Source organism: Rhipicephalus sanguineus, chromosome 5 (genome assembly GCF_013339695.2).
Source record: "Rhipicephalus sanguineus isolate Rsan-2018 chromosome 5, BIME_Rsan_1.4, whole genome shotgun sequence".
Lineage (NCBI taxonomy): Eukaryota > Metazoa > Arthropoda > Arachnida > Ixodida > Ixodidae > Rhipicephalus > Rhipicephalus sanguineus.
The window spans coordinates 81,775,033-81,797,505 of NC_051180.1; the positions used below are offsets into that span (position 1 = coordinate 81,775,033).

The 22,473-nt window shown below is 42.6% G+C and overlaps 2 protein-coding genes across 3 annotated transcripts in view; both read right to left on the minus strand.

Moving 5' to 3' along the window:
- Window positions 1-22,473, minus strand: part of LOC119393865 (tetratricopeptide repeat protein 21B) — a 40,003-nt gene that overhangs the window by 8,657 nt on the left and 8,873 nt on the right. The window contains exons 7-27 of the mRNA XM_037661046.2: window positions 13,773-13,857; window positions 12,949-13,047; window positions 11,606-11,798; window positions 10,830-10,927; window positions 10,052-10,159; window positions 9,428-9,520; window positions 9,195-9,324; window positions 6,816-6,973; window positions 5,430-5,550; window positions 5,263-5,360; window positions 4,552-4,790; window positions 4,375-4,447; window positions 4,162-4,272; window positions 3,875-3,927; window positions 3,677-3,765; window positions 3,162-3,288; window positions 2,573-2,638; window positions 2,386-2,488; window positions 2,011-2,121; window positions 1,783-1,864; window positions 54-204 (exon numbers count right to left, since the gene is read on the minus strand). Of these exons, the coding sequence (XP_037516974.1) occupies window positions 54-204; window positions 1,783-1,864; window positions 2,011-2,121; window positions 2,386-2,488; window positions 2,573-2,638; window positions 3,162-3,288; window positions 3,677-3,765; window positions 3,875-3,927; window positions 4,162-4,272; window positions 4,375-4,447; window positions 4,552-4,790; window positions 5,263-5,360; window positions 5,430-5,550; window positions 6,816-6,973; window positions 9,195-9,324; window positions 9,428-9,520; window positions 10,052-10,159; window positions 10,830-10,927; window positions 11,606-11,798; window positions 12,949-13,047; window positions 13,773-13,857 (2,388 nt within the window). The remainder of the gene's footprint in view (window positions 1-53; window positions 205-1,782; window positions 1,865-2,010; window positions 2,122-2,385; window positions 2,489-2,572; window positions 2,639-3,161; window positions 3,289-3,676; window positions 3,766-3,874; window positions 3,928-4,161; window positions 4,273-4,374; window positions 4,448-4,551; window positions 4,791-5,262; window positions 5,361-5,429; window positions 5,551-6,815; window positions 6,974-9,194; window positions 9,325-9,427; window positions 9,521-10,051; window positions 10,160-10,829; window positions 10,928-11,605; window positions 11,799-12,948; window positions 13,048-13,772; window positions 13,858-22,473) is intronic.
- Window positions 16,222-20,559, minus strand: LOC119393868 (uncharacterized). 2 transcript variants are annotated; one of them, XM_037661049.2, is made up of 9 exons: window positions 20,183-20,559; window positions 19,825-20,017; window positions 19,689-19,724; window positions 19,201-19,287; window positions 18,541-18,627; window positions 18,396-18,470; window positions 17,509-17,561; window positions 16,927-17,128; window positions 16,222-16,848 (listed from the first exon to the last, which is right to left on the minus strand). In XM_037661049.2, the coding sequence occupies exons 2-9, from the start codon at window positions 19,937-19,939 to the stop codon at window positions 16,724-16,726; spliced, it is 780 nt and encodes a 259-aa protein (XP_037516977.2). In that variant the 5' UTR covers window positions 19,940-20,017; window positions 20,183-20,559; the 3' UTR covers window positions 16,222-16,723. The 2 variants fall into 2 exon arrangements, with proteins under 2 accessions (XP_037516977.2, XP_049272355.1); XM_049416398.1 differs by having other exon boundaries at window positions 16,222-17,128.

Below are 22,473 nucleotides of genomic sequence, written 5' to 3' on the forward strand. Positions count from 1 at the left end.
TTATAGATTGTCGTGCACTGAGTGTGTAAAACAATGTTGTAACAAAGAAGTACCATTCGTGGAGCCCTTTGCAGTAGAAATAGCCCCCATTAACTCCAGAACGTGGCAACAGATCGGCGGCCTTCTTGAGAAACTGCTCAGCTTGGTCCAACTTGCCGAGACGTCTCATGGCTTCTATAAGCCTGGCTAGTGCGGGGTAATAGTCTGTAACGGGATTGGCATCAACCATCATTCCATTTCAAAATATCACGACATATGCTTTAATTATGGCCGGAGCAAACTTTTGACGATTCTAGAAGCAAATGACAACTGATGCACATTCGCAAGTAAAATAGTTTAGAGACCACAGCATCACTTAAAAATTCAGATTTTTTCTAGCACAGCCATGTAACATGAAACTGTCTTAATGATCCAGTATAGTTAAAGGGACACTGCAACCCTTTTCCAAGTAACCACTGAATGGCTTCACTAAAGGCGTTTACTGCCTCACGAATCGACTGCCGAAAAAATTTTTAGAATCTGTCAAGTACGAGTGGAGTTACAGAGATTTGTTGCGTGCTGCAATTGCTTTCTCTCTTCTCTCGTCCCGATGAGCGCGCTGGAAGCCAAGCAAGGAGGGATGGCACAGGGTAAAGAAGCTATACGTCGCGTGTGCATCATGACCTTGAGCACTTTTTCCTTTTTTTTCTTCTTTTTTTTTTCTTTCTTCGAATGTGCAGCTTAATTTCAGTGTGATCGCAAGCGTGCGTGCAGGCACGTGGCGCCCTCCCGCGGCGGCCACAGTAACTATGCAGCCCACGATGCTCAACTCAGCCAATGGCTGTGAAATTTTTGCATATGGCGTGGTCATTTAGGTATATGGCATCATTTGTAGTGTAAGTTCGATCCAGCCCACATGCAGCGCTATAATGTTTGGCTCGCGTGTTCTCAGGAGCCTTGACTACCGATCGGCAGCGTTTTCTGACCATACTGAAGAAGTGTTGCTGGGTCCCTTTAAAATAGCCCCATTTGAGCTGTACCACTTGATCTATGTATACTCGACTAAGCTGCGAAGAAAAAAAAAACTTTCTTTTGCATTCTGAGTGGTTTTTTTAAGTTCTTGCTTTTGAGTGTATATAATTATTTCACTCCACATATTTGTAAGACTTAGCATCTCTTTATGGAACATTTCAAATATAACAAAGGTGCCACATGGCGCACTGTTTCGATTATTATTTATGTGGCTTTAGAGTGAAGTTTCACGCCCTTCTGTGTTTCACTCTAAGTGCCTCCAGTCTTGTGTTTTCAAAGTAAGCATCTAGTACAAATTCTGGGGTTTTATGTACCAGAACCACGATTTGATTTTGAGTCACGCAATAGCATGGAAGTCTAGGTTAAATTTTACCACCTGGGGCTCTTTAGCGTGCACTTAAATCTGCGTACGTGTGCATTCTTTGCATTTTGACTCCCTCGAAGTACAGCTGTCATGACTGCGAGTGCGAGCCGAACCTGTGTCCTCTTGTTGGTAAATTCCAGCCCACATGTAAATGTTGTTTAGCTCCACAATGCCATAGTCATCAAGCCACCATGATGTGTAAACGTTTTCGTCTTTTTTGTTCACAGTGCTCACACTACATTCTGTTCATGCATTCTATGGTCACTAAACGAGCAAGTACTGTCTTTGTAACTGTGTGTCCAGGTGCGTGGTATGTCCATAGTGTTTACGCCTCATTTTGTTGGTTGAATGTGCTAAATCTTTATCAAAAGGAAATGAAGAAAGAACAAGGGACTCTGTTAGCTCACCTGGTTTCCTCTCTAGCAGCTGCTGAAAATGAAACATGGATGATTCCAAGTCTGTTTTCCTGAACATGAGGTCTGCCATCATCTGCGATTGAGGAAAATAGCAAAGGGAAGAGAGAATTTACTTTAATTATGATGCCATCTGTATGGTTTCCACTATGAAACAAAACACTAAAGGGAGTTTTCTTCTACATAAGTGTAAGTGCAAGAAGTGTAAGTCGTGCAACATACCAGTGTGGCAGTGTCATTGTTTTTTTCAAGCTGCAGAACTGTGTTACAGTACTGCTTAGCGGATTCAAGGTTGTTCGAGGTCATCTCCAACTTTGCAAGGGCCAGGAGAATCTGAGCAATGGAAAACAACCATCGTAATAACCATTTCGTTATGTTACACACCACCCCAATGAGGCATTAGGGACATTATTTGCAGTCTTTTAACTGGATTGTAGTTATTGTGATATACCTAACTCTGAAGAAATTAAAGTGGATGAAAAGACAACTTGCTGCTGGCAGGAACTGAACCTGCAACCTTCGGATAATACACCCAATTCCCTTCTTTCGTTCATTGCTCTGTCTGTCACTTAGGGTTGTGACATTTTCAATGCGTACCTCTTTGTTGGCAGAATCGTAGCTGAGCGCCTGTTTGTAGAACCTGGCCGCTGGAATGTAATCTCTCTTGAGCTCGCTATGCTCAGCAAGGCTTTTGCAGATACTGTGAATTGAAATAGGAAAATAAATTTTACAAGAGCCTGATACAGCATTTGGTGCCTTATACAAGCAAGAGATGAAGACGTACACAATTGCGAGTTGTCTCTGTTCTTGGAGGGAATCTGGTTGCTCTTGAGGCACGCGAAGCATTACTCTGATGGAAAAAAGAAAAGAGAGAGGGAATTTTACAATACTGTAGGCAGTGTCCCAATTGATATTATCGACCTTATGTTGTATATGCTACTGGAATTTCATTAGACTAGTAAGATGAGATACTTCTGCAACGTGATAGAAAGATCAGCTCAAGGCAGCTGTTGTAAAAGTATCAAGCTACTGTATTATACAGAGTATAGTACTACATGATGTCACAGGAAGTTCAGTAGCTCTATACCTCAATCTCTCTGTTTTGTAGGCATCACAACTTGACAATGACTCCACTAATGCCAGAAGTCTCATCAACTCAAACGTTCTGAATTTTTAGGCTGATGTCTACATTATGATTAATCTATCATGTAAAAGCTAGCCATTGCTTGCACGTGTTGCGAGCTGAGAATTGTGAGTACAAAAGACCAACACATGTGAAGGTTGATGGTTATAGGTACAGCCTACTGTGGAAGTTTGTGACTAATAGAGATGTCATTCTTAAATTGTTTCCTTTGAAGTTGTTACTTACTTACCTACTTTGAGCTTCAAAAGCCTTGTTGAGATCTTTTACTGATGCATCATCCTTGTGATCATTTTGATGAACTTGAGCGAGTAACAGATAGAACTTTGATTCCCACTGCAAGCTTGTGAGGTCAGGTTCTAATAGAAAAAGACAACATGTAAGCCTAGAGGTTATATTTGGGAAGTCATTTAGCAATATCATGGTGAATATGTGTTGTCATTGTCAAATTGAATAAATAGTACAGGAGATGAAAAAAAGAAATTACTCGTAAGGATCATTTTTATGCTACACCACTGCTGACTGCACGTACAGTTGTGAAACAAGCAAAACATGTCACAGTGTTGAGGAATATATTATTCAATGAATTGAGAATGTGCTGCATTGCAAGAAACTTAGATCATTACAGAAAAGTGTTAGTGAGCTGAGTGAAAGTGGTTTGAAATCTGATTGTTCTAGAGTATATTAGTTCTATTTTCAACTGTCTTTACATTTTACCTTTGGAGTTTTAACACGAAGAAAGCATACCCTTTTGAAGTGTTCCAAGAGCAGCATTGATGGCATCCTCTGCATCCTGATATCTCTTTATTTTTGCCAACAGTTCAGCCAAGTCATACCTTCAATAGAGTGGTCATAAACAGCAGGAAAATAAGGCACACCTCTGTAAACTACAGTACGGAAAAAAATACTTTGTTCGAATTTCGCATGATAGCCACGTAAACTCACTTCATCTGTGGTTGTCCTCCAGACTTTATAGCAGCCTTGTAGTATGTAATAGCCTGAAAAAAGCAAAACATAAGGCTGCAAGTCATTTTCCTCTTCACAGATATAGCAGCATACACGGCTACTCATTTTCAAACAGCCTAAATTGCTGTTCTTTCTCAAGTAGGCATATGCGAGTAGCACAGCACAGAAGAAATAGGACAGAAATTCTGCTTTTGTGCTTACAGCCACTGTAATTTGCAATCTGGAACCAAAGGATGGCCAATTGCAAAGTACTGTTCAGTACCTACCCTCTCAAACTGATGTGTCTTGATGAGTGCCTGACCGATCTTTCGTGCCACTGCACTGTCTTTGGGATTCTTGCGTAAAGCTTGCTCATATGCCCCAATGGCATTGTCTGGCTACAACAGAAATAACATTTTCACTGATGCTGTTATAGGGATAATTTGCAATGGAATTGACCCCATTTTAAAGACTGCTGTACATCTGCAGTTAACACTTACCTCTTGTATTTTCATGTAAGCATCACCAAGCATTAAGTATGACTGTGGGACTGGAAACTTCTCAATAATTTCCCTGAACAATTGTGAGGAGGTCAGAGGAAAAAAAAAGAAAGCAAGAAACGCATTTCAGCTCTCGGGAGTAATTGTCTATGAGACAGTGTTATATGTTTCACATACCTATAGCAGCTGGCATACAGGCGGGGGTCCTTCCTGTAGTTCAAGTAAATGTCGGCCATCTTCTCCCGGGCCTGTTGGAAGTAAGGTTGGTCTGGCCCAATGTTGCGTAGCAGGGACAGAGCTTCTTCCACGTCGCCCCGTGCAAGAGCCAGTTCACAGCTTGCAATGCTCACGCGTGTTTCCTCCGGTGTGCCTCGGAATTCACTGGCAGCTTCTTGCATCACTCTTACTGCCTCGTGCTGTTGAAGTGATAGGAAAACAAGATAAGTTCAATTCAGTTCAATCCATTTCAAACATCAAAAGACAATGATGATGTGGGCAGTGGACAAAAAGCCGGCTGTCCGAGCTCAGTGCTCTCAAGTTATTAAAAATGTTATTAACCACACTTTTATGTAAAGCAGAGTGGTGTATGACGTTATCAAAAATTCTTTCACTGGATGCTTCAGTGTGATGAATTATGAATGATCACCTCAGTGGCTACAGTTATGCTGCTTGCTTTTTTATCTGGGATTCAGATACCAGGAATGCCAGGTACCATTTGGCCTGTGGTACCAGGTTCTTGATAGTCTTGTGCCCCGGTACCACGTACCACATAGCCAGAACATAATTTCTTTTTGTCCTTTTATAAACAAATCTTCATAACAGAGTAAGTTCAGTAATAAAACGGAATATTTGCCTCTGATTAAATGCTAGCAAAGATCAAATGCTCACCTGCTGGTCTAGCTTTCCATACACATCGGCAAGCTCAAGGTACAAAGACAGCTTGTCGCTCGAGGTCAGCTCTTGCTTCCGGTTCTTGCGAGATGTGGCTAAAGAAGTTAAAATTTTACTAGAGTGAATTTATAAACATATTACACGAGATGTTGGAGTTCACATACTTGACACAGGTGCAGTGCATAGCGCCATGGCAGCATTCAACAGCTGCACTGCCTCCTGGTAGTCGCCTTGTTCTTTCAGTATCTTAGCCTTGATGATGTGAAATATGGGCTTTTCCCTCACCTGGTGGAGTGGTTTAAAGCACTGTTATCATTCCAGCATCATCATATGGGCACTTATTTGCACACTCAGCCAGACATTCTTAACAACCCCTTTCCTTGTTGCTAATTCCTGTGCTTCTGAGGACAAATACTCCTTTACTGAGACTTGCAGGCATTTATTCCATTCGTATCTCTGTATGGTTTGACTGATCTAAGTGCACGCAGACGAAGACGAAAAAGGGGCGACAACAGGACTTCATCTGCGTGCGCTTAGATCAGTCAAACCATGCATTTCAACCAACTAGCCCAGTTGTCGATTCTCTTGTATCTCTGTAGATTACATTGCCCTTTTCTTGTGCCTTCACAGCCATGAATTATTGCTGCCACTGCATGGCACGCACTATGACTCAATTCAATCATCGTCGGGCATGCTTATCGTGCTTGGCAAACGGAGTCTCTTCGTATCTTCCTATGTTCTATATACTCTTATCCATAGGTGTGCACGGGGGAAGCAGGGGGAGCATTCCCCGCCCCCATCTGATCACCTAAAGGGGGCGTCCATTCTGCCTTACACCTTTACTCAGTCGGACCTCTGGCATCATCTTTTAATGCGCAGGGTTATGGCTACACATGTTTTTTGACGATAATGGCGATCTAGGTCCCCTGATGTTGAATTCGAAGATCTGTTTACTTCCTACCTTTACTCTTGAAAGCGGGGGACCAATGCAAGCCATTTGTGAGAACATTCGGAGCTTTTCTTTTGGCCACTCGACCACTGAGTCAAACCTGGCCCCCCCTAATGGAGAACCTTGCACACACCTATTCTCTTATCCCATTCCTTCTTGCACGGGAGCCTCTCATCTCTTATTTTCTTTCTCTTTGTCACTGCTGTAACAACGCTACCATGAGCTCTCATCATTGTGTAGTTTGCTCCATAGATTTTAGCAAACTGCTGCAGGATTGCTGAGAGTACAATAGCTATCAGTCTTCACTCTAACTAGTGAATAGTAATAGCTGTTGCACTTCTGCAATCACTAGAACATAGACTCAGTTTCTTCTGGAACAGTTTGCTTCACAAGACAAGGTTTTGGCTGTTATTTCCCAGACTCTCGGTTTTTGTGCACCCCCACATAGTACTTAACATAATCCTTGGAGAGCAGTGATATCCTGCTCGACTGTTGAATAAGTCTATACACCTAGGTCGTGCTTAGCGTCATTTGGTATTCATGACATGATGTGATCGCACAGCTACTTAGATTACGTGTCTCAGAAAGTAAGCACTCCTACCTCGAAGTCATAGCTGAGTGCTGTTTCCAGTAATTGGCTGGCACTCTTGGTGTTCCCTTGGTGGATGTGCATCTGTGCCAGCAGCAGTTGTGCGCTTGTGAAGCTGGAGTACTGTTGCGTGCACTTGGAGAGCAGAGACTGGGCCTGTACCAAGTCATCTACAGTAGAGTAATTAACAGACATCAATTAAGTTTTTAATTTTGTCTTTAGAACACTGCACGCCAAGCCTGCTCACCATGGAATGCATTGCAAGATCTGCAAATGCGCAGTGATTATTTGTGACTTGACTTTTCATTGTGTAAATTCTAGTTTCTTAAACTGACGTGAACACAGTGAAAATGACAGTACTATAATTCTGCACGAGTGTGCGAGACCAGTGAAGTAGATGACATATTGTAACAAAAAGAAGAAACGAAGACTTACAGTGAAAAGTGCCTCTGGTTCTGTATCACAATCATCATCATAAAGTGATGATGGTGATTTGTTTGATAGGAATATGTAACAATTATGAGTATTGTATGTTCCAGTAGCACATCCAGATTTTTTTTTTTAGAGGAGGGGAGTGGTTAACCATACTTTATGTATGTTCATGCATACATTTTTATGTGTGCCTGTATATGTATACACATGCAAAATTGAAAAATTTCGAGGGGTGGGGGGTGGGGTTGAACCCCTCCAACCCCCCTCCCCTGACTACGTCAGTGGTATGTTCCATGCAGTGTTAATATATCTCTAGTGGAAACTATATTAAAAGTGATGTGATGCCACTCACTAAAGTACATCCGTTGCCTACTGCAAATAAGCAATGACACACAATAAACACGACCACATAATCAACAACCTTCGCTACTGTACCAGCTTGCAATGTCACGTCGAGCAATTTTATGCCACACTTATATTTAATAATGGCATTTCTCTCATTCACAAGAGAGATAATGGACATTCTGGTTTGATATCATAATGGTAGCTATACAGTGCCCATCACATTGGATTTTCACTACCCCCCTTTTTCTTCTCGCACACCATACACTTCTGATGCTCCTGGAGAGTTTTTATGCTACTCTTGTTTTAAAGGAACATTAAGAAAAGAAAACTAATTATATAGAGTCTCACAGATTAACAGATTAGTAGGGGTGTGCGAATATTCGAAATTTCGAATATTTTTCTAATAGTGTTTGCTATTCGATTCGATTCGCACTGAAATTTTACTATTCGAACTATTCGAACTTGCCAAAGACAAATGCAGTCAACGTCCGATTGAAAGTGACCCCTTCAGATTTTCAATATGCTTCACCTCATTACACTCTCGTATTGCGGCAAAGCTGCCTTTCAAGCTCCGTTACGGTCGAACTCAGCCAAGAGACAGTCAACGTCCGTTTGGAAGTGGTCCCTAGATTTTCAGTATGCTTCACCTCATCACATTCCCGTATTGCGGCAAAGCTGCCTTTTCAAGCTCCGCTACGGTCGCAAATGTATTAACTCAAGAAAACGCTGGTTCCAATATGGAGATGAAAGATATGGCAGAGTTGGGGGCTCAATTAATGCTGTTTTGGACCTGAAATTTGGGCAGGAAATCTGAAAAATCGGACGCCGAAGCTTTTTAGCATCCAAAATTTCAGATGTTCTTATATATCGACGTCTACGAGGCAGATTTGGAACTCCGGACTTGAAGGGAGCACACCCTTATCCGCCACATCAGTTGGCCTTCCACAGAAGTTGAAAGAGGAGGAGAGGCTGAGCAAATGGCACCTCTGCCTATCACGTGTAAAGTGTTGTCGGCAACACTTTGGTTGCACCAAAGCATGTACATAAATACAATTCGGCCCCTACATTGCCTCATTCTTGATAAGAAAGACAACTATGAAATATGACCCCACCAGCGCTTCATCAACCTCGCGAAAAGAAACACTTTCATGTTGCTATCTCACAAGAACATACTTAGGGATTCTCGGCAACTTTTTCTGTAATTTCACTTCGAATTATTCGAAAAATGTTTGAGAAATATTCGAAAATTATTCGAAATTGTTCGATTCGATTCGCACTCAATCTTTATTATTCGAATTCGCTTCGCACCCAAAATTTTGCTATTCGCACAGCTCTACAGATTAGGCTTTCAAAGACTGTTACTGTCTTCAGTGGAAAAATCATTATTTACTTGTGTAGCAAATGAAGCGTAATGTACCCGTCATTGTCATCTTGAATTTCGTGAGGAAACTGTGCTACTGATCCCATTGACATTGTATCTAGTAAGTTAATCAATTAATTATCATCTTTGTACATTCAAGACTTCTGGGGTAAAATTCAATAGCCTAGCCTATTTTAATATTCCTTTTTATAGTTCCTTTCATGCCTCTTTGTACAGCGTAGGAATTTTGTTACTTGACAGGTACTTGAGCTTGCCCATCCAATACACTGCCTCCACAGAGCCAGGACAACTCCTCAGAACTGGCTGAAGTATTGCCTGGCCTCTCCTGAGTGGCTCCGGTATTGTTTGTCCAGAGTCGACAGGCTGAAAGCCAAACAAAATACTTGAGTGGCTGTCAGCCTTCTCATAAGTGAAGATTGTGTGAACTTCACTAAGTTATGGTAAGTTTGCAGATGGAATAACTTGCCTTATCAGGAGCATATTGCAGATATAGCTTCACAACTTCAAATATGAAGTCTGGATTCAGAAGAAGCAGGTAGTCCACGCCAAGTGGAAGGCCCTAGTCATATAGAAAGCAGACAGAGGTATTTGTTACTGCTATGATCATTTGCTGGGCACATTAGCTGAGAACTAAAGAATGTATGGTAGTGCAACAAGAAACAGAAGACATAAGAATAAAGAACAAAAGGAAGGAGTCACAAGATTGCTCAATCTATTGCTAACTATACATACTCCTATTTTAAGTTTCTTGCTTCCTTGTCAGGTCCTAATTTCTTATACTTTTTTCTGTATCGTGTTCCAGACAGAAAGTATGATGATAATAATCTTTGGTTGCTTTTTTTTTCATGATATCTTTTTACCTAACCCTTCAGACTTTCTTTTTTTTTTCACATTTTATACCAGAGTGTACAATCAAATGCATCTGCAACAAACACCTCGCCTAAGAAATGACAAAAAGATTCCTTACACCCTGCCTCTGTATTGTGAGCATTACGATTTGTAACCATGACAACAAAGCGACCTGTATAATAAAGCATTCTGACGGTCCCGAGGACTTCATTACAAGGGCATTTCACTGCAGCGTGCTTACCTCCAGTTTTGCGAAATGGTTGTCAACAGATTGCCCTAGGTAGTTGAGAACCTCCTCTGGCTTCTCCTGTGTCTTTTGTGCACACAGGGCACATAGGTATAAGAGCTCCTGCATTGGCAACATAAAAAGGCAAGTGTTTCTCTACTTTTATTTCAACTGAAACTGAACATGTGGCATTTATGTGGCTGCCCACATTCAGCAGCATACATTGCTGATGCATTCATATCCTTTCAATATATCTGTTATCTAATCTAAAAAAGACAGTGCAACAGGTAAGGTTTGAGAAAAGCTAAAGAAGATAACGCGAGCACTTCTATCAAGTGCATTTTTTATTACACTCTGTCTGTTACACTCTTTTCTCTAGTTGAGCTTCCATAGGTTTCAGTTTCAATGCTTTTCAATGTGTTTTAAATGCTGGGTACACGAAATTTTGGGGGCATACAACAATTTCTGAAGATAGCGAAATTTGTGTGGCATATCTGGCGGAATATGTTCAACAACGGATGAATACTATCCGCAGGCTGCAGAACTAACTAAACGGAACAGTATGGCAAGTCGAACTAATTGGTCATAATGAACTCATATTGTAGCACATCGTCACACAGACAAAACATTTCAAAAAGTATACAGCGCAGAGCTTCCCTCGCAACTTAAGTTGTGAGTGGAGTGGTGGCCTCTATGCTCTTCAATAGGCTTCATCTGTGTGCTTGTGCACTTCGATATCTGCTCGACGACCAGTAAGCTCAACACGATAAGTGCAGCCATAGAAAACACGAACCGATGGCATGCTGGATGTCTTATGGATTTCCTTGAGTAGCTCGAGCTGCTGATTTGCAACGTCGTTCTGGTCCTCAAGCAGCTGACACCAAATGATTCCTGCATAAAAATACCACAACCAACGTAGAACTATCAAATTATATCAGATTATGCAGTCGAACCTTGTTACAATGAAGTAGTACCGGTACCGTAACTTAGTTCGTCATACCCGATATCTGTCACTAGTGATAAGAATCAGCTCTAACAAATTGGCAGTCTGGCTCATGCAAAAATCCTAGATACAGAAACACATTATTCTAAGCTTTAAACCCGCTATAAATGAGGTATTCCTTATGTGCTTCCTTGTGGCATTGCAAACTAAATGGACTGGTACATTAGAAGGTGAAATTGCAACAGGACAAAGTTCGTTATTCACAAACCAGGCCTGCGTTGATGTCTATTCCAAGAAGGATGTGGTTGTGAACTTGATGTAAAATATGTGCTTGCTAATTCTTTCAATATTTACTTTGCTTTTTATACTACCTTTCGAGCTTTGAGCCTAGCGCGAACCAAATGTTTCTTCATTACAGCTGATATTGCGGCGGCTCTCGCATTTTTGGTTTCGTTATAAAAAGAATAAATGACATTGATATGAAGCGTGACCAAGCAAAGTTCGTATTTAGTTCACTATAACTGATAATTTGCTGTATGAGTGTTCGTTGCAATGAGGTTCACCTGTTCTCAAGCACAGCTACTATGGCACAAAAAAAATTAAAAGGGAGAAGTGAGATGCCTTACCATTAAGAGCCATAATACTAGCTTCATCAGCCTTGAGAGCAGCCCTGTAATGTTTGGTGGCTTCCTTCGTTTTACTCTGCAAGATGCACTGGTAGCCGAGCTCAGTCAGGTAGTCTGCGTTAGCCGGTTGCAAGGCACATGCCTTTTCTACGAGCCCTTGTGTGTGCATCACAATGCAGTTTTGCCTTGAACACTGCCCAGTTATAAAAAGAAGTACATAGTATTAGTGACCCCAGGTTTCATTGTAGTTCTATCTAGTCTCTACAATTATACGCAATTGTGCAATACAGTTCTAGTTAGTGCAGGAACATATTTAGTTGTTATGGTATGCAATGACAGATAACAGCACCTTCTATGTATATGAATAATTTTGGCCATCAGTGAGGCTGTCTCTTCTCATTCATAAACACAATGCTTTGATTCTGTGTCCAGTTAAGTAACTTCAGGGAAAGCAATGCCTAGCCAAACCATACCTGCTCATGCCATACCTAGTTCCAAAACACTTGTCATGGAGTTTTGTTTAGCTTGGCATCCATTAACAAACTCATATGCTCATTATTCAAACTGCACTGTCAGACTGAACAAAATGCAGCACGCTCTTTCATTCAGTTTCATCCTTGCTGCCGTGAATGCTGTCCATTTTTGCCATGAGGTGCTGCTGAGGCAGGACATTTTTTGTATATGATCATTCTGATGCACATTTTTTTTAAGCATTATTACTCACGTGTCAAGGTTTGCAATGTGCAAGTGGCCTCATCGCCTTTGGCAACCAACTGTGAATATCTATTTTAGCATGGTGCAGTATTTCATAACAGCTTCATGTTCACTTATGTAATACTCCAGATTATATATATTTGCTGTCCCTCCATGTGGCGAGCTTTTTCTCGTATTAGAAGGCTCTCACAGTAGGCTGGCACAGCCACTTGAAAAATGGCTTGTGTTATAGTTCACTAACGTGTTATGAGATGTGTAAGGCACCTCAATTTTCAGGCACATTTCCTTAAGCAATTAACATAAGAGAGCAGTGTGGCAACAATATGTTTACACATTTTGCCTCTAAAATAGTGTCCATAGACCTGTATTTGCTTATCTCTCACATTGTCAACAAGGCACAGTTTATATGTTGCTAGTACGCAGGGTTGCCTTATGCTCACATACTGTACTCACAGCTGTCTGTCCTTACAGCCTCTACATTGTCCATCTGTAAACTGTGCTAAAACTTTGCTAAGGTGTAACATGAAGTGCCCGATAGCAACAACATAGCAAGAACCACACTCACGGTGCTTCTTCCACAGTCTTCTTCCCAATGAAAATTTTAAATAGGTTAATTATGCAGTACTTACTATTCGTGACAGTAGTTGAGCTATCCTGTAATACAAAACTGCGTTGGTCGGCTCTACTACTTCAAGCAGCGAAACAAGCTCCGACAACCTGTCAGATGCCTTAAAAAGAAGAACAAAGAGACAAAGGTAACATGTCTTCAAGCTGTGTTCTTAATAATCTTGAATGGGCTTATGTGCACAATGCTTTCTTACAAGTGTAAACGATTCCTGTGACTACAAATATATAAGGAAAGAGTCTTAGTATTATCACTTCAAAACTATGCTGAGTTACAGACTACAGTCGGATACAACTTAAGAAGGCAGGAGAGGCCCCACCTAGATGATAGAAGCAAGACCACCAATTGCCTATGCGACTGATGAAATGGTCCCGCTCATGAGCTGGACAGTGCATTCGCAGGCCGTCATGACTCACGACATCAGTCTGTGAGAGTGCCCATTAGTGCAGCTGCCTTATTAAGGCTGTATCCGGCTATGGCCATTTCTTGTTCCCTTGTCATGTAATTAAGGAAGACAAGTCCTTCCACTCAGTCACTTTTTCTCCCTTAAAAGTCCTTGTACAATACAAAGATGACTGCAACACACAAGACACGTCGAAAATTGGGTAAGATCTGGAGAAACGTACCTAGTAACTTTGTCGGTTTGTTAAAGCAGAGGCATGCCTATACGGTATTGTTGAATTTTGCACTGTCTCTTTTTAAATGACATTCTTTCAACTTTCCGAGGTCGTATTTTGACTATAGCTGGGGCTTGAATCAAAATATGCAACACGAAATAAGTGCTCCCTGTATTGCCCCCGGTTGGGAGTGAGGTGTTTGAATGCTTACCTCTTTGTAGTCCCCATTTTTGCATATCTGGTTTAATACAAGATGCAGAAGGGCATCAATGCATTTTGAATCTTGCGAGAGGCACCTGGGTAATAAATGCAGTCGCATCTCTTTATAATAAAGTCACTCCCGACTCCAATGTTGTGTTCTTTTATCTGGCTGATATTCACCATAAGCATTTATTCATTACACACTGATATTAATGAACAGCATTTTACGTTTGCTTGGTTATATTCAATAATTTGTTATATAAAGGTTTGAATGAGCTGTTACGGCATCTTAATCACAGTCCTTTATAATTTTTTCCAATAACTCATATATGCATAGGCTCTTGATACATATTAGAGTTCTAATGGAAAACTAAAGTGAACGACATGTGCCAGAAGTACAAACGAGATGAAACACAAATAAGAATCGATAGTTGAATGACACTTCCAGCATCCATGAAATTTTTTTTTTAATGAATGTGAAACAATTTGAAAAATGTTTGCAGTGAGATGCTATGGCACCCTACAGCATTTAGAGTACAACCAAAATTTGCCCTCGGGCATCTGGCGAGAGCAGTCTTCGCATCTGTGTGTTCTTGATGTGTTTGAATGGAGAAGTGCCACAAAGGAGTAAGAGTGTGAGGAGCAGTGTCAGTATGAAGCTGAATCTTCTGTAAAGCTTGGTGAACAGGTAAATTCAGCGATGCTAGAAGCGATCAATTTTTGAGAGCCGAAACATCCCTTTGCTTAAGCTTTTAATTTTCTATTGAACATGTACGCCGGACTAGCGGAACATTTTTATTGAGTGGACATTTGTATATTTTATGGCGCAGGAAACCACATTTCCATGTTGACCTGCCCTACTGACGAAAAAAATAATAATAAATAAAGGACAAGAATTATCTACTTGCATAGAAATTCTATGTGTGGATTTGATTTCAATGTGAGTTTTACTACAGAAGTTTCAAAAATCATCTGTGAGCACAATTTTTATTATATTTGAGGTACATTGTTCAAAGGAATGTATGTTACTTGAACAAGAAATTGAAATGCACAAGTAACTACAGTCAAACCTCGTTAATACGTACCCGCTTTAAACGTACTAACGGTTAAAACGTAGTTGCGACGAATCCCCGACCGAGTCCCATAGAGCCCAATGCATTCGCTGACCGCTTAAGCCGTAGTGGTTCGCCCTATGCCTACCGGTTAGTGCGTACCCTGCGTACCGCGATAACTTTCTGTGCCATAAAATTTTACTGCGCCGCTCAACTTCCCGACGCCAGAATGTGCCGCCAAAGGTCTTCCGCCTTTTTGAGAAGAGCGCAGATCAGTCGATCCCCGATTCTGACTTCCGCGCGATTGCGGTGACGCCTTTGCGGGTAAGCATCGGGAAAGAACGAAGGCGAGGTGGCGGCCACCGACGAACGCGCCGACATGACTTATCGCCGACAACCTTATCACAATAAGTATCTTCAGCTATCTGCTCGGGCACGCGTGCGGCGCAGCGCTACTTTTTAAGCCTACTGCACGCTTTTATTAGGCGACAACCTGAACGCGCTGGGCCGCCGATCGCTGCCGCTTCGTTGTGCGCGGCCGTCTTCAAGGCTGAAGTTGAATTAATGGCACAAATGCTCGGGCAGGGTCGAAGAACTTCAGCCATGTACCAACTAGCCTGACAGCAAACGCTACTAAGCCGTCATCAGGCGCGCAGCGCTTTGTAGAAGCGAAAGCAGATCGCTGTTGCGTAGTTAGCGTTGCGGGTCGCGGGCGCCGAGAAACCTCGCTGCATTGACGCTATCACACTAACGCACGTGTACGATACAGCAAGCGTAGCGCGGTTGTAACCATACTGCACGCTTTTTATTAGGCGACCACCCAACGCGCCTCCGTCCGCTGCCAGGACCGCTAGAGCATCGCGGAGTGCGCATCGCTTGCATGAAGCTCATCATCGCTGCGTTAACCGAACAAGCTACTCGCCGCATCTGTGCACGATCTGGAGCGAAGTGGGTACGAAGAACATTCCCACGATAAATGCGCGCGTGCGGCACGGCAAGCGGCCCGGTAGTGACGGCGTGAGCCGAGTAGGCGACGCGCTGCACGCAACTAGCCGGGAGACGATCGGCTCCACGCGGCCGTACCGCGTTTCACTGGAACTGTGTCAGTTTTCGTTTAGTGGCAGATCGCGGTTAGACGCACACACATATACCGCGGAAATCAGACACTGTCCGTTCTGTCGCTATGTCGGTCACTGCGTTGACCGTGTATCCCGGACCCTGCAATAGTTTCGAAATGCTCTTCGACGTCGCCGCTACGCGTTATCGGGCGGTCGTGCGAGTGTGCCAGGATCTTTTCTCCACTTTGGCAAAAAGGAAGAAAATCCGGCCGGATTATGAGACAGGAAATAGATTCCTGCCAGAATTTTTCTGGCTGGAATGGAAGCCATTCTGGCTGGGAATGGAAGTCGTTCTAGCCGGGAATGGAAGCCGTTCTAGCCGGAAATGGAAGCCGTTCTAGCCAGGAATGGAAGCCGTTCTAGCCGGAAATGGAAGCCGTTCTAGCCAGGAATGGAAGCCGTTCTAGCCGGAAATGGAAGCCGTTCTAGCCGGGAATGGAAGCCGTTCTAGCCGGAAATGGAAGCCGTTCTAGCCGGAAATGGAAGTCGTTCCAGCAGGAAATGGGAATCGTTCCAGCTAGAAACGAAAGACGTTCCTGCAGGAAATGGAAGCTGTTATGGCAGGAAATTGGGAGCACTCTAAATTGGGAGCATGATGTTCCCAAGGAAAAAGTGCCTTTCCTGATGCAATAAGGAGGCCAGGTTTTAGAAAAATACTTTATTTCTCTTAATAGTTTAAGAGAAAAAAAAAAACCACACATACACACACACACAGGATAAAAAACAACACACACAGGAAGGACAAAATGGCTGATTGGCCGAGCGCGTTTCCTTGTCTTCTGAAGTTCGTATTACGCTTTGGCCTGCTTGATTTTCTTTTTCACGTCCTGTATCTTTTCGCTAAGTATTCGCTGGAGCCCATGGGAAGCCACTGTGACATCTTCTTTCTTTTCTTTGCCCCAATAGGCCAGGCATTCTTCAAAAAAGAGAAGGCTAGATAAGCAAAAAAATGCACAGCATTCATTCAAGAAATGAAACAAATGAATATGCTCACCGTTCACAACTTGCACTTTTTCTGGGGTGAGCTGTTTGGTTTCCTCGCCTGGCACAGAACGCCCACTCACAGTTCTGTGGGCCAGTGCCTCCAGCCCCCAAATCGCCTGAGCACAGTCGCGCACCACAATTGTGGGCTTCTTATTACTGAAGATTTTGCTTGCTTGTTGTGAAGTAATGGTGACCCCCTTGCAGAGGTGAAACTAAACCAAAGACAAAGCAGTTCAAAATGTTATATTGAAATGATCAACTTTCTTTGCGCAAAACTACAAAAAGTACTGGACCATGGCAAGAAAAGACAGATGGAACGCCAGCACAAACTAGCAACTGTTTATTGCGGTGATGAACATAGAATGTATGCTTTATGATGGAATATAGATTTCATGTTCGTCACCACATTAAACAGTTGCTAGTTTCCGCTGATTTTTTTGTGTGTGACGTTTTCAGTGTCCAGTACTTTCTGTCGTTTTGCGCAATGAAAGTTTATAATGTTTAACCAACTAGCCCATTGTGAGGCGTTTTTAAAATTATATCTTCCTGTTTGAATGCGAGCTCTAAGTATACATAATAGTATGCTACTTACACGGCCATCAGCAGTAGGAGCGAATTCTGCCACATTGTCGTGCATGCCATCAGCTGCACAGAAAAAGCTTGAATTAGAAAAAAAAAAACATGGTTGATCCCCCTACCAAAGGAATCGGTATAACACGAAAGTGAAACGTGTCTTCACAGACGTAGTTAAGCGTTTGTTGTACATTCTTTCGCCCTAAGCGCGAAGGAATGAATGCTACAGCAACAACTAGTAATGTCACGCGAAGAACAGTAAGCAGCTTCAAACTTGCAACGTGCTGCTCAAGCAGAAAGGACGCACGGAACGACATACAGGACGAGTGCGAACTAACTGTCACAGTTGTAACTTGTTTCTATGTCAGCAGCGTGCTGCTTTCGCAAAAGCGGCCGCTGCGGTGAGCGAGACGACCTTCGTGCTCTCAACGCGAACTGGCGGTGAGGGCGCAAGACGTACAAACCACCGCTATCATCAGATAAGCGCGTGCGAGCGACCACGCCCTGTATAGGCGCGCGCTCACCCGCGCGGGGCGACGACTTTTAAAGCGCGTTCATCGAGCTCTTCGCGCCATCTCGCTAGTGATAACGAAAACACGCTGATGTACCAATCTCTGAGTACAGCCAATGGCAAATGGTGTATACAAATAGCGCGCCGTTAGCAAGGCAAAGAACGTGCCGTCTGTGGCCGAATCGTTTGCGCCTCGCGATGAGGATCGAGAGGTCGTAAGTTCGATTCCCGGTGGCGGAATTTTTCTTGTAGTTTTTTTCTTTGCCATCTGTTAGTGTTTATGTTTTACAACGTCATATCCATGACGGAAATACGTCAGTGGAGCCGTGGTGGACCCCGGCATAAAACACTTTCGTGTTAAAAAGACCAGTAAATGAATTGCAATTGGGCATTACCATGGGCTTCATCTACTTCCAATCCCACATCCTCCACCATAGAATCGCTCTCCACAGGTGCTGCAGGCATACCTCCTATACCACAAAGCATGGGAGTCCTGGATTAATATCTGGTGATCACTCATTCAAAAATTGAAGTTCATACCTCGCAAACAATCCCCTTGTCTATCTGTTGTGGCCAAGTCTAGGCTCGAGGAGATTCCAATTCCTTCATGACGTGGAGCCGCTGTCCCTACAGCAAAAAGTGTACAATCACGGCATGTTGCGACTATTAATATGTGGGGCTGAAACCTGGAGGATAACAAAAAAGGTTGAGAAGAACTAAAAGGCCATGCAGGCTGTCACAGAACAGCAAATTATAGGTGTAACATTAAGAGTACAGAAGACAGTAGAATGGTTCAGAAAACAAACATGAGTAAATGATATTCTAAAGGATGGAAAAGGCAGCCGAGGATGGTGGCATGTCAGATGGTGCAAATAACTAAGCAGTTTGCAAGCACAAAATGATCTCAACTTGCACAAAATATAGTAAATTGGAAGAGGGTTTCAACCTGTAGTGGTCATAAAATAGGCTGAGAATGACGAAGTGCAGTGATGCCTATGTTCAAGTATCAATGACAAGGTGTCATATTAAGGAACATCAAATATCTGCTAAACATTTATACAGATATCAATTTTAACCAACCTACATTACCTAACACATAGTCATGTCTGCCTGAGCAGGTTCGCAAATTAATGTGCTGCAGAAACTTTACTCTCAGTTTTCAACAATTGCAACATGTAATATAAGATGTCACATTCTTACTTTGATCATGAATACACCCACTGATCATTTCTCTTGTAGCCATGTCTCTCTGTCGCTCCACCGAAGCCACAGCAACACCAGTATCCACTTAAAAGCAAAACACAAGGCTAGACTTCAGAGCACACCAAACAGCTGGAACACACAATTAGTGGCAATCAATTCTCCAAGCCAAAATATGCAATTTAGATATTATGCCAATGTGCAGTTCAGCAAGTTAACAACTGCCCCTGCAATGAAAACTAAATGGTTTCCAACAGCCACCTGAAAGGCACTTTAAGGATGTGATATAATGAAATGGTTAACGATTCTGATAAAAATTTCATTAATGCAGCTTTAAAAAAAACACAGAAAAATGTTATGCAGATGCTAATGTAGTATATCACAGCCTTCCCACGAAGCTAGCATTTATGCTATGTATAGTGCTTACAAAGCAAATCCATATTATGCTCCATCATTTCCTTTCATTAAAATTAATACAAGGTGCTTACCTCTGGTCCTCGGCATTTCCTGCAGCATGTCCTTAACTGAGTAGAGATAAATGCATACATTAATGCTCAAATTCATAAAAATTGGTGACAAACAGCATGCAGAAAGAAAAATGCAGTAAAAACATATCTTACGTACATGAATTTAATTGTTCCTTCACAGTATCCTTAAGGAACAACACTTCCTTTTTAAGTGTTGCATTGTGCTGACATTGGAGGCGATATTGTGCCTTCCAAAATTTTGCCTCCTTCATGGCAACCCGTACTTCGTTTTCTGGTACTAAACCGTCGTCTGATCCTGATGATGGGCTTGAAGTGCTTGACCACTTCCTCTTTGGTGGGGGAGGGGAAAAAAAAAAGATAATGCAGTGCATTGCCAGTAGTAACCAGGAAAAAATAAGCTTGTCAAACAGGGAATTCATGGTTCCTTGTGCACACTAGATGCAAAAATGTGAAAGCACGAGGAGGGTAACAAAAGGATATTATGACACTGTTACCTTAGCAGACCGGGAAGCAGTGGGTGTGACCCCGTGGCTTGTTTGTGGCTCACTGCTATGACGATCCAGTACACGAGCCTGGAAGAATATATATTGTTAGACTGTCAAAACTTCAAGGAACAGACAACCGGTCAGAGCACGAATTGAGATAAACCGCCTAATGGAAAGACTGTCAACTGTGTTATCTAAAACAAATTCAGTTTTTCTCGTTAAACACGCATTTATACTATTATTTCTTCACTCAAAATTACATTTGGCGCCTCACGCAGCAATAAAGTGAAGGTGCTCTTGATGGCGATTTCGTGACCTTTTACTGGTCTACACTGTTAATTGTATTTATAGTAGCATTGAAATACAGTATTTGTTTTATTATTAACGCGCAGATATGCCTTCGTTTGTAATGAGCAGAACAATGGTGCCGCCTTCACTTGACGTATGATCCGATGCTCATGAGTGGCAGCATGAAAGTTGTTAAAGGGACCGACAACCAACTTTTGTGGTACCCGTTTTCTTGAGTGCAATGGGAAGCTTGCCGGTCAGAGCTTCTAATCACGGAGTGGTAACGCGGAGAACGCCGTAAAACATTTGTAATCAGAGTTTTTTGATCTGCAGCGATTATGCAGTCTTAATATCACATGCTGCAAACAGTGAGAGGTGAGCGCGATAGCGATTATACGCCAGCAGTGGTGACAAGTTATGCCCTACGTATGAAAAGGCAATGTTACGTTTGCAAAGCCTGCGGTGCCGCGACTACTGCTTCCTAGCCTATTAAATTATTTTACAATAGTTATAGCGTTTTTCTGGGGCTTCTTATAGAAGTACTTTGGCCGTACACAGGTCACTTTATCACATTTTAATCAAGCCGAGCCAAGCTAAGCCTTCGAAAACGAAACAAGTGGTAGGATACACCAGCAGTGCTGTTCATGAAGTGGTAGCAATCCTCCACAGAACAGTAAGTCGATGGCATTTTGCGAGCAGCAGCGTAAACTTGCGTGCTACTCTTCAAAAGTTCGATACGACGAGAGCAGATGAGAGTCGAGCTGCGCGGGAAACACCGCTGGACGCCGCGCGCATGCGCCGCAGCCTCCGTTTCACTGGAAGCCACGAAAGCAGCGCCGCATCTCATGCTTTACTTCTTTTACCTTAGAAACAAACGGGAATTGACAATAACATACATATTCAAATTTTCAGCCCTCGTTCTGGTGCGTGTAAAAGCATTAGACTGCGTACATCAAAGTGCTTAAGACTGCATACGTCTGGTTCATGGCGCTCGCGCTAGGCTGCGCGACATACCGGTTTTTGCTACTTTTAAACGCGATTTAAAAATATAAATCCTACTCAGATCGCGAAAAGTATTTTGGAATCTGTCACTATAATTCACGGCCTTTTCGTTTCCACCAGGATCTAATCACCCGTTCTGGCCAGTTGTCGGTCCCTTTAACTGAGGGCCTAGCGGCACCTGCCGACAAGTTGGAAAAGTACAAAGAGCTCGTGGCCTCCGCGATTAGCTCTGGCAAAATGTTACCAGAGCTTATCACGGAGGCCACGAGCACCTGGCTCACAAGGTGGTAAAGGGACCTCACGTGACGAGCGTTTGGAAAACTTATTCTACCTGCTTTTTATATCTAAAGACAGTTGAAGATGTCAATGGGAAGGTGGTTAACCAGTTTCACTCACCCCTGTGAAAGCAGAACCTTGAGCATAATGAACAGTTTGCGAGGAGGGCTATCGGAATCACTATCGTTTTACAGCGTTGCTGGAGGACGCCTTCTTACATTTTTAGAGGCTTTTCAGACCGAAAAATACTGCTTACAAAATAACCACATGCTTTTGGGATGAGCCGCTGCAGCTACAAACATTAAGGTGAGCTTTCTGTTGCGCCGTAAAAAAAAAGGGGTTTATAAAATTCGGTTGTCAGCCCCTTTAAGCTTGGAGCAAAATATTATGGCTCACCTTTACAGGAGATGTTCTGTTTGGCACAGCAGCATTGCTTTGTAGGGCATGCACTGTATGTTGCCGCAAGACATCATCAAATTGCTGCTTCTTTGAGGCTGCCCTGTTGCTGCGCTTTTTCTTTGACTCCTGCAAGAAGTAACATGCATGCATGCACATATAGCAGCATTTGGCAAAATGAAATTATGCATGAGTTGCCGACAAAGAGCACGACTACCTACCTGTCTCAAAACTTTTTTCTTTTGCGAGATGTTGCTGTCCTCCCCACCATATTCATTATCCAAGTCGGAGAGGTTTATCGGTGGGACGTTGACCCTTTTCTGGCGCATTTTTTCCTT